Here is an 11,207-nt window from a genome sequence, read left to right as displayed (position 1 = left end):
GCCCGGTTCCAAGATGGCGCACGATCACGTGACGGGGGCGTGGGCCGCGTCCCGGCGGAAGCGTGAGGGACCGAGTAGGGACCAGCGGCTGGCGGGAGCGGGGCTGGCGCCGCCGGAGCAGACGTGCCGTAGGGCGGGGGACACGGCTGTCACCACGGAGTCCGCTAGCGCCAACACCGCGGCGGCCACCGCCGCTTCGCGGGCCGCAGGCGCCGGAGACCAGGCAACCTCGCTGCCCCCGCCCAGGATGCAGCGCAGGAAGGTGAGCACGGCTGGGAACCGAGGGAAGCAGCCCGTGGGGAGACCGGCGGGCTCGGGCCACTGCTTTCTGGCCTTCGGCAGCCCCTCCGCTCCCTCTCCCGGGCCCAAAACTGGGGGGAAAATAGCGGCCTTGAGCCCCCAGCGCTCGCCTCCCGCGCTCTCTGATTGGCTCGAGCACGAGCAGGCCAAGCGCTGATTGGCCGCTCTGCTTGTCACTCATCACCCCCAGCGGCCACCTTTTCCCCTCCCCCGCGCCGGCGGCGGGACCCGCCCCCTGCCGTTTCTGATTGGGCACGAGCTTGGAGAGTTGGCCGTTTATTGGGCGCGTCTCCATGCCGGGCTGGCCGCTGATTGGCTCTTGGCGCTGTCCATCCTCGCTCCCAACGGTCACCTCCCCGCGCGAGCCTTGTTTCTCCCTTCCCCCATTGCTCCGCGGCCCCCCCCGTTTGGCGTTGCCGTGGGAGCAAGCCTCGCGCCGGTTGGCCGCCGTTCGCTGTCAATCACGCGCGGCCGAGCCCGCCTTTTTGCTCCTCGAGCTGCTATAGGTGGGCCTCCCTCTCGGCCCCGCCCACGTGCTCTGTGATTGGCTGGCGCCCGCGCGGCTCCGCTGGGTGCAAAACAAAGCGGCGCGGGGGCCGCGCTCCCGCCACCGGCGCGAGGCCGCCCCCCCCCTCCCCTCATGGCGGCAGCGCTCCCCCCGTTCCCCTCACGGCCGCCGCCATTGCCGCCCCCTCACGGCCCTGCCCTCCCCGGGGTCCTGCAGCCGCCCCTCAGCTCCGACCTGCACCTGCCGTCACCCCCAGACCCCCGGTGTCCCCTCAGGGTGTTGCGGTTTAACCGCAGCTACAAATTAAGCCTAAACCTGGAATGGGGGGAAACAAAAATAAAGCTTGTAGGTTGAAGTGTGAACGATGTAGTAATGAGAAATGGAGTAAAATGCCGTAGTAGTGTTAAATAACCATGATAACAAAAAGGGAAGGGAGAAAAAACAGCAATTTCTGACTGATTCCAAGCCTCTTCTGACATCCAGATTGCTCCCCGGACTTTGGGATAATTCCCAATGGGAATGGTGCTTTGTGGTGGGGAACATCCCTTTGGCCAGGTGGGACCACCTGGCCCGGTTTCCTTTTGAAAACTCCTCTGGCAGAGCAAGAGCCAGAGAAAGGAAAAAAAAGAATCCTTGACTTGGGTTAAACCACATAGCTGAAGTGGCTGGGAGGGCGTGGAAAATATTAAATATCCACTCTTATTTTTGTGGGTTTTTTTTTTAACGAGAGAAGTACAGTACGTGAATGCTCTGTTGCAGAGGAACGCGGGCAGCAGCTCGGATGGGACGGAGGACTCGGATTTCTCCACGGATCCCGAGCACACGGACAGCTCCGAGAGCGATGGCACCTCCAGGAGATCCGCCCGTGTCACCCGCTCCTCGGCCAGGCTCAGCCAGAGCTCCCAGGGTGAGCAAAAGGCTCCTTAAACCGGGGAAAGGCTCCTCTTTAAACCAGGAAAGGCTTCCTTAAACCAGGGCAAAAGATCCTCCTCAAACTAGGGAAAGTCTCCTCCTTAGAGTAGGAAAGGCTCCTCCTTAACCCAGCCCCACACACACACAAAACCCCAGATTTAGCTGCACCCCACAGCAATCCTGCTGTTCCCGAGGGCTGTGGGTTCTTATCTAAACCCTGGTGGTTCTTACCTAAACTAGGGAATCTCTACTCCTCCAAAATGGGAGCTGGGCGGTAATTATGGCTTAATTAAGTTGTTAAACTTGGTGTTAGTCCAGATTGCTCCAAGTGTCCTTGGATTTTATCAGGCAAGGCCAGAGCGGGTGGCACAGGCAGGGCAGGGCCATGGGGTGTTGGTCAGTGTGGGGCAGGGGGTCCCTGTAGTGTCCCCCCAGTGTAACTGCGCTATCCCTGTGGCTCCTGGGTGTCCCCACGCTGTCTCCCTGGTGTCCCTGTGCTGTCCCCACGCTGTCCCCGCGCTGTAACCCTGTGTCCCCCCCGTGGCAGACTCCAGCCCGGTGCGGAACGCGCCGTCCCTGGGCGCGGACGAGCCCGTGTACTCCACACGGAGGGTGACCCGCAGCCAGCAGCAGCCGGCTCCTGTCACCCCCAAAAAGTACCCACTGCGCCAGACCCGTTCGTCGGGCTCTGAGACCGAGCAGGCCGTGGATTTCTCGGACAGAGGTGAGTGCAGGGGCAGGGAATGGTCCCTGAGGGGCAGGGAATGGTCCCTGAGGGACAGGGAATGGATACTCAGGGACAGGGAATCCCTGCTCCAAGCCGGGGAGAGGCTCCTCACAGCCCCTGAGGTATTTTGGGAGCTTTTTTTTCTGCAGCTCTTCCCCCTCTGCTCTTCCCCCAGACACCAAAAACGCTGCGGATCACGACGAGTCCCCTCCCCGCACCCCCACGGGCAACGCCCCTTCCTCGGAGTCTGACATCGACATCTCCAGCCCCAACGTGTCCCACGACGAGAGCCTGGCCAAGGACATGTCCCTCAAGGACTCGGGCAGTGACCTGTCCCACCGGCCCAAGCGCCGCCGCTTCCACGAGAGCTACAACTTCAACATGAAGTGTCCAACTCCTGGCTGCAACTCCCTGGGTAATGGCAGCTCCAAGGGCAGCCCCCGGCCTGCTGCGGGGTTCCTGCCTCCTTCCTGGGTGTTAGATCCTAAAAACGGGGTGGATTAGGGTCAGGAATGACAAAAAATGGGGATGGGGATGGGATATGGGGTATGAATGAAGAGGTGGTGTTGCTGGAAATGTTTTCTGTTTTGGGGGAAAAGGAACCCGATAGAAGGTTAAGGTGTGGGAGGAAAAGTCTCAGATTTGTGGTCAGGGAGCTGTTTGCCACAAACAGGATTTCAGTCCCAAATCCTTGCACTCCCATCTCTGCCTGCTTTGGCTGAGTGTGAGAAAGATTCTCCTTCCTTTCTAAACCAGGAGGTTTCCTCCTCCTATGCCCCTGTCAGTGACCTGAGCACACTCCTGTGAGGGCTCTGCCCACCTGGGAGACTTTCCCACCTCTTTGGGATCGTTTGTCAGGAGTTCTGTTGTTTCCCTGACCCTTTGCAGGACACCTGACCGGGAAGCACGAGCGCCACTTCTCCATCTCGGGCTGCCCTCTGTACCACAACCTCTCAGCAGACGAGTGCAAGGTGAACATCCACCTTTTTTACCTTCTGATTTCTCCTGTTTTGGGGTTTTTTAGGACGAGATGCTGAGCCTTGTAGTGCGTGAGCAGAAAGCAGCTCACACGTGTGAGGCAGCAGTGTCTGTGTGTCACACCTGGGAGTTGGAATTCACAGGGAAGGGAAGGGAAGGGGGACAGGAGCTGCCTGCAGCCCTGACAGGTGAATTTTGGCCTCCAGGTGCGAGCTCAGAGCCGGGACAAGCAGATTGAGGAGCGGATGTTGGCTCACAGGCAGGATGACAACAACAGGCACGCCACCAGGCACCAGGTGAGGGGCACAGGGCTGGAGCCTGGGCTCCCTTCCCCACATCCCTGAGGGGCTGCAGGGCAACCCTCACCCTGCCCAGCTGCCATTCCAGCTGGGAAACTCCTTCTGTCCCTTCAGTGAGGGTGGAGCAGGCAGGGAACGCTTTCCCTGAGTTTGGATGTGCAGGGAATTCCTGCAGAGCTGTGCTCTCAGGATGATCCTTTCCCTGAATTTGGAATTCCTGCAGAGCTGTGTTCTCAGGATGATCCTTCCCCTGAGTTTGGAATTCCTGCAGAGCTGTGCTCTCAGGATGATCCTCTCCCTGAATTTGGAATTCCTGCAGAGCTGTGCTCTCGGGATGATCCTTCCCCTGAGTTTGGATGTGCAGGGAATTCCTGCAGAGCTGTAATTCCTCTCTGAGTAACCAGCAGAGAAGCAAAGCAGGGCAGTGACATTTCCCAGCCCCTGAGTCAGCTGGGAGCTGTTTCCCAGCACTGAGCATTCCATGAGGAGCTCACCCTGTGCTGTGGTGGAAGGGAAATTTCCTGCTTTGCATTCCTGTGCTGCACCTGCAGTGCCCTGTGATTAGCAGAGGCCATTCCTCCTGGAATGGCAGCCAGGATGGAATTCCATGGGCTGGGAGTGAAGGGGGATGTTTGGAGGGGCTGGAGCCCCTCAAGATCCCACCCTGGGGTTTTTTCCAGGCCCCCACAGAGAGGCAGCTGCGGTACAAGGAGAAGGTGGCTGAGCTCAGGAAGAAGAGGAACTCGGGGCTGAGCAAGGAGCAGAAGGAGAAATACATGGTAAAGGCAGGAATCTCATCCTTCCATTCCCCCTGGGATGGAGTTTGCCTCTCCCAGTCATCCTGCAGCATTCCCAGCTAGAAAAGCTGCAGGATCCAGCAGCCCAGCAGCCCAAATTCCTGTCCTTTGGTGTTCCAGGAGCACAGACAAACCTATGGCAACACCAGGGAGCCTCTCCTGGAGAACCTGACCAGCGAGTACGACCTGGAGCTGTTCAGGAGGGCCCAGGCACGCGCCTCTGAGGACCTGGTGAGATCATCCCTGGGGCTGGGGGCCCTTCCTGGGGTCTGGGGGGACAGGGACAGGGAGTTTGGGGACAGCTCCAGGCCAGCACAGTCAGCCCGAGGCTGGCAGATGAATTCCAGCCATCCCCAAGGAGAGCTGGAGGAGCAGCTGGAGCTGAGCTGTGCGCTCAGGAATGTGCAGTGACATTCCAGGGGTGCTCCCAGGGGACAATGACAGCTTCGGCTGCCCTGCTGAGGGCTGGTGACAACAAAAGCCACCTCAGCCTTAGCTCCTGACTGAGTTCACAGCTCCTGTGGAGCTTCCCAAAGCCACATCCCATTCCAGGGAGGGATCAAACAATCCTTTGATGCTTCCCTGGCACAGTTGGGGTATCTGGGGCAGGGCCTTGGGCAGTGTCACAGAGTGACCTGGGCTGGAAGAGCCCTCTGAGATCATCCAGTGCCACCCGTGACCTGACACCACCCTGTCACCCAGTGCCACATCCAGGCTGTTCCAAACACCTCAGGGATGGTGACACTTCCCTGGGCAGCCCCTTCCAATTCCCAATCCCTCTTCCTGAGAAGAAACTCCTCCTGTGCAGCCTAAACCTGCATAAATAAACACCCCCAGCTCCCTCACTGCACTCACATGAGATCTCCCCTGACCCTTTTCTCCAGAATAAACACCCCCAGCTCCCTCACTGCACTCCCATCCCATCCCTGTGGACCAGCAAAGGATCAGGGAATGGCGATGAATTTAAAGATGAATTTAAAACCAGATTTCCCGCAGCAAAACCAAAACCCCAATTCTCCTCCGGCTGCTTTTACTGAACGTTTTGGCTGTTCCTGTGTGTCCCCCGGGGCAGGAGAAGCTGAGGCTGCAGGGGCAGATCACCGAGGGCAGTAACATGATCAAAACCATCGCGTTCGGGCGCTACGAGCTGGACACGTGGTACCACTCGCCCTACCCCGAGGAGTACGCGCGCCTCGGGCGCCTCTACATGTGCGAGTTCTGCCTCAAGTACATGAAGAGCCAGACCATCCTCCGCAGGCACATGGTCAGGGCTGCGCCTGGGAGGGCTGGCCTGGGCGTGGGGAGGGGTTAATTCCTGCTGGGAGGGCTGGTCTGGGCTTGGGGAGGGGTTAATTCCTGCTGGGAATTCTGCTGTGGAACCAGGGAGGGCTCAGGCCTGCTGGGACTGCTGCTGTGTCCCTGGGTTCATTCCCACTGGGAATCCTGCTGTGAGACCACTGAAGGGTTCATTCCCATGGGAATGCTGCTCTGTCCCTGGGTTCATTCCCATCGGAATGCTGCTCTGTCCCTGGGTTCATTCCCATGGGAATGCTGCTCTGTCCCTGGGTTCATTCCCATGGGAATGCTGTTCTGTCCCTGGTGCCCAGCCAGGCCCAGCCCTGCACACGAGCATGTCTGACACCCTGGCTGGGAGGCTCTTGGTGGCTCTGGGTGGCTCTGGGAGGCTCTGGGTGGCCACCCTGTCCTGTCCCCCTGCAGCCCTGGCTGTCCCCAGCCCCTCTCTGTGTCCCTGTCACAGGCCAAGTGTGTCTGGAAGCACCCCCCTGGTGACGAGATCTACCGCAAGGGCTCCATCTCTGTCTTCGAGGTGGATGGCAAGAAAAACAAGGTGAGGGGCCAGGGTGGCCCTGCAGGTGGCCAGGGTGGCTCTGGTGACCTCGTTTCACCAATTTGAATTTTTTTTTTTTTTTTTCTGTGAAGATAGGTTAGGAGGAAGGCAATACAGGTGGTCTAAAGAGAAATTTTATTACTAGAAACTAGAAGGAGAAGAAACTTAGAATAAAACTTGAGACTGGTTTTTCTTTTCTCATATGCTTTTTTTTTTTTAACACTGAAAATGTACAGAAAACAGCTTAGTTAGTTTACCTGGCCTGGACTACATAAAAAGGGTGCTACCTTTTAAAACACCAGAAAAAAAAAAGTTTTCCCAAAGTTTTTTTGTCTTTACATGTGTATTTCACAAAAACACATAAACTTTGTCATTAATATAACAATGTGTCAATCTTAAAAAATCCAACACTAATTAGCCCTTGTCAAGTACAAAAGAAACTACCCAGGTCTCAGCAAGTACAAATTTTCAAAAAACTTTTACAGACCATCACAGTGGCCCTGCTGGAATTATTTCCTGGAATTATTTCTGTTCCCCCATCATTTCTCAGATAATTCTGAATTTTTTGTTGTTGTTGTTGTCCTTTCCCAGGTGGTTTTGCCCACATTTGGGCTATCCCACTGGAATATAAACACCTGCATCTCTTTATTATTTTTTTTTTTTTTTTTTTTTTTTTTTTTTTTTTTGTGCCCAGATTTACTGTCAGAACCTGTGTCTGCTGGCAAAGCTTTTCCTGGACCACAAAACTCTTTATTATGACGTGGAGCCCTTCCTGTTCTACGTCATGACAGAGGCTGACAACACTGGCTGCCACCTGATCGGGTATTTCTCCAAGGTCAGTGCAAAACTTTGCTCACCCACCCCACTGAAATGGGATTTCGGGTCCCTTTAGGGCACTGAGTCCCCTCTGCAGTCTCAGGCTTTGCTGCTTTTGGGAGCAGGACAAAATCCCTGACAAAAATCCCTGTTTGGTGAGGAATTGCAGCTGCTGTGCTGCTCCATCTCCTCTCATTGCCAGCAAAAAAAAAAAAAAAAAAAAAAAAAAACCAAAGCAGCTCTGAGGAATTCCTGTAGCCAGGAAGCAGAGGGGAGAAAGAAACTGGGGAGGAATGTGGAGAAAAATGCATTAAAGTTGATATCAATCACTGTGATTTTTTTTTTAAATGAAACAGTTAAAGGAATAAAAATTCTGACTTCTGCTGTTGTTGCCAGGAGAAGAATTCCTTCCTCAACTACAACGTGTCCTGCATCCTGACCATGCCCCAGTACATGAGACAAGGCTATGGCAAAATGCTCATTGACTTCAGTAAGTGTGGACAGGGGAAATTCCAGAGAATTCCCTGGAAATTCCAGGGAGAAAAATCCCTCCAGCTCCACCAGGAAATCTCACCTGGCTGCTGCTGCTGCTGCTTGAGCAGTTTCATCCTGGCTTGTTTCTGGAAATTTGCTTTTCTAATTAAATTTTTTTTTTCCCCCCAATTGGTTTTCTGGTTAAATAGGTTTTGGTTTTGTGGTTTTTATTTTTAATTTTTTAGGTTATTTGCTGTCTAAAGTAGAAGAAAAAGTTGGTTCCCCTGAACGTCCCCTGTCTGACCTGGGCCTCATCAGCTACAGGAGCTACTGGAAGGAAGTTCTGCTGCGGTACCTGCACAACTTCCAGGGCAAGGAGATCTCCATCAAAGGTCAGGGGAGGCTTTTTTTGGGCACATCCCAAGGAAATTTGTGCAGAATTTCATGGGGTGTTTCCTGTGGGAATGGCTCTTTCCCAGCCCTGCCAGCAGCGAAGATTTGAAGTAGTTTGAAAGGGTGGATTGGCTGCTTTGTGGAAAAAAAAAATACAATTTTAAAGAGATTCAGAAAAAAAAGAAAATTAATCCGGCTGTGTATTAGAATTAACTTCATCCAGCTGGGTATTAGAATTAATTTGAACAAGAAAAATGGCTCCAGCAGCCAATATTGAGAATTTTTTTTTTTTTCTTTTAATGGCATTTCTCTGTTGGTGGCACCTGGGATTTCCTGGGGCTGTGAGGTACCTGGAAAAGCAGGATTCACCTTTTTCCAGATGATTCCTTCCAGAATCCCAACCCCAGCACCCCCAAATCCCCAGAGCCCTGGCTGAGGGCATTCCAGCAGTCTGGCTCTGGGATCCTGGGGGCTCGGGGTGGGTTCTGAGCCAGGCTCTGCTTGCAGAGATCAGCCAGGAGACTGCTGTGAACCCCGTGGACATCGTGAGCACCCTGCAGGCCCTGCAGATGCTCAAGTACTGGAAGGGCAAACACCTGGTCCTCAAGAGACAGGTGAGCCAGCCTGCCTGCCTTGGGGGGGATCTCCTTCCACCTCCTCCTTTTCCTCCCTGCTCCTTCTCATCTCCCAGTGGAACAGGAGCTGGGAATCCAACCCCATTCTTCAGGAATGAGCTCTCCTGACCCTGCAGGACTCCCCAAAATCCCACCCTGGGCGTCCCTGGCAGCGTTGTGCCAACACCCCCAGAGCTCTGGGGCCGTGCCCATTCCCTGGCCCAGTGCCCAGCACCCTCTGCATGAGGAACTTTTCCCTAAAATCCCCCCCAAACCTCCCTGACTGCTGGGAACGGCACTGATGGGGCCCTGCACAGCTCCTGCTTGTCCCTGATCAGTCCCTGAGCAGTCCCTGATCAATCCCTGATCAATCCCAGACCAATCTCTGATCAATCCCTGGGTGTGCCAAACGCTCTCCCTTCCCCAGGACTCCCTGGGAGCTCCACTAAGGGCTTCTAGAAAACTCCATGGAGGAGAAGGTGTCCTTTGGGTGTCCTTTGGGTGTCCTTTGGGGTGTTTTGGTGTCCTTTGGGGGTGTTCTTTTAGGTGGTACTCTGTTTCTTTTGGTGTCGTTTCTTTTGCCGTTGTTCTCCCGTTGTTCTCCCGTTGTTCTCCCGTTGTTCTCCCGTTGTTCTCCCGTTCCCCTGCCCCTCCCTGCCCTTTGTGCTGCTGTCCCCGGGTGATTCCCGGGCGGGCTCAGCTCTCAGCGCCCCTGCCCTGCTCTCCCCAGGACCTCATTGACGAGTGGATCGCCAAGGAGGCCAAGAGGTCCAACAGCAACAAGACCATGGACCCCAGCTGCCTGAAGTGGACCCCTCCCAAGGGCACCTAGGTGTCCCCAGCAGTGTCCCCAGCACCGTGGGGATCCGTGTCGAGCCGTTGGCTGCTGCAGTGTCCCCAGGGCAGGTCGCCCCCGGGCTGGCCTGGCCTGGCCCCGTGTCCCCACAGTTCTGAGGAACTCGGATGTTTTCGGCCTCAGTGAGGCCGCCAGGACTGGAAGTGTCAGAGCCCCAGGGAGCTCTGATTGCTGGGCCTGTCCCTGTCCCTGCTGTCCCCTGCTGTCCCTCTGTCCCTCCTGCAGTGTCCCTGAGTGCTGGGCTCACCCCTGGCTCTTGTGGAAAAGCTTCAGTGGGGCAGCCCTGGCTTCCCCAGGAGCTGCTCCTGTCCCATTCCGTGTCTGACATAGCTTTAGTGGGATCATTGCCCCTCTTCCAGCAGTTTTCTGTAGGATCCAGCAGATTTTCACCTAATTCCTATTGTACAGCCAGAACTGCACCTGAGGGAGGCCTGGGTGTTCCTGTCACCCCCTCCTGGAGCCACCACAGCCCTGCTGGAAGCACCTCTGGATTAGAATTCCCATTTTTCCTGGTGTGTATTGCTCCTGTACATGAACCACCTGCTGAGTGTATTCCCAGAGCAGCTTTCCTGCAACTGCAGGTCCTCCCTTTTTATTGGAGGTTTGTTTTTTTTTTTTTTCCCCTCCAGGCTGAAGGAATCCAAACTTTGGCCTTTCCCAAAGAGCCCCAAGAATTCCCAGCACCAATTCCAGGCTGCTGGGCTCCAGGGAGGGATGGATTCCCTGAAAGATGAAAAAAAAAAAAGATGTGATTCCTTCCTCCCATCAGCAGAAATATCCTGAAATGGCCTCCCAGTAAAACCACTGTCCTTGTGTCACCCAGGCCCCAGTGTCACTGACAGAGGGGACAGCCCTGGGAGGGGGCTGGTGGCATCCCAGCTCTGATTCCAGTGCTCCCAGCTCTGATTCCAGTGCTCCCAGCGCTGATTCCAGTGCTCCCAGCTCTGATTCCAGTGCTCCCAGCGCTGATTCCAGTGCTCCCAGCTCTGGTTCCAGTGATCCCAGCTCTGGTTCCAGTGCTCCCAGCGCTGATTCCAGTGATCCCAGTGCTGATTTCCTCAATCCCAGTGACTCCTCCTGGAACAGGCTGGGAAATGAAGCACTCCTGGGAATGTGGGAGCCATTCCCATTAACCACTGCCCCATCCTGACTGGAAAAGTTCCCTCCTGCTCCTCTGGTTCCCCCCCCCTTTTCTCCTGGAAACCCCAAAACCACCCCCAGCCCCTCTGTGCTCGGTGTGGACCTCGTGGGCATTACTGAACTCCTGCTGTGCCTGTCCCCAGCTGCAGATTCCCAGGAATTCCTGGGAATGTCCCAGGGGAGCAGGGCAGGGAGGGGTCCCCGTTCCCTGCTCCCTGTTCCCATCCTGCTGGGCTGTGCTGCTCCTGTCCCCACTCCTCAATAAAAGCATGTTCCCTGCTCCAGCCGTGCCCTCGTGCTTCCAGCTGCTCCTCTGGATCCCGGGCCCGGCCCTGGGGATTTGGGATTGGGACTGGAGCAGCCTTGGGTTTGAGTTTTACCCCAAATCCCCTGCTCTGGACACTTCCAGTGCTTTCAACCCTTTCCATGAAGGAATTTCTCCCTGATATCCATCCCAAACCTCCCTTGCCACAACCTGGGCCTGTTCTAGGAATATCAAGAGTTTTCCCTTTTTTCCATGAAGGAATTTCTCCCTGATATCCAT

General features: G+C 55.5%; 1 protein-coding gene across 1 annotated transcript; it reads left to right on the top strand.

Annotated features, from left to right (window-relative positions):
* Nucleotides 1-15: 15 nt before the first annotated feature.
* On the top strand, nucleotides 16-10,947 carry KAT7 (lysine acetyltransferase 7). Its single transcript, XM_088179393.1, has 15 exons — nucleotides 16-262; nucleotides 1,568-1,715; nucleotides 2,268-2,444; nucleotides 2,623-2,862; nucleotides 3,336-3,418; nucleotides 3,632-3,721; nucleotides 4,405-4,503; nucleotides 4,642-4,752; nucleotides 5,594-5,785; nucleotides 6,281-6,370; nucleotides 7,065-7,205; nucleotides 7,583-7,676; nucleotides 7,906-8,052; nucleotides 8,561-8,667; nucleotides 9,398-10,947. The coding sequence occupies exons 1-15, from the start codon at nucleotides 248-250 to the stop codon at nucleotides 9,497-9,499; spliced, it is 1,836 nt and encodes a 611-aa protein (XP_088035519.1). The 5' UTR covers nucleotides 16-247; the 3' UTR covers nucleotides 9,500-10,947.
* The last annotated feature ends 260 nt before the right edge of the window (nucleotides 10,948-11,207 follow it).

Source organism: Sturnus vulgaris, chromosome 27, assembly GCF_052056855.1.
Source record: "Sturnus vulgaris isolate bStuVul1 chromosome 27, bStuVul1.hap1, whole genome shotgun sequence".
Lineage (NCBI taxonomy): Eukaryota > Metazoa > Chordata > Aves > Passeriformes > Sturnidae > Sturnus > Sturnus vulgaris.
This window is presented reverse-complemented; position numbering and strand designations above follow the sequence as displayed.

Bases quoted from the DNA above. Each gene is read 5' to 3' on its own strand.
- KAT7 (XM_088179393.1), top strand. The intron at 2,445-2,622 runs GTGAGTGCAGGG...CTCTTCCCCCAG, and splicing joins CGTGGATTTCTCGGACAGAG to ACACCAAAAACGCTGCGGAT. The intron at 8,053-8,560 runs GTCAGGGGAGGC...CTCTGCTTGCAG, and splicing joins CAAGGAGATCTCCATCAAAG to AGATCAGCCAGGAGACTGCT.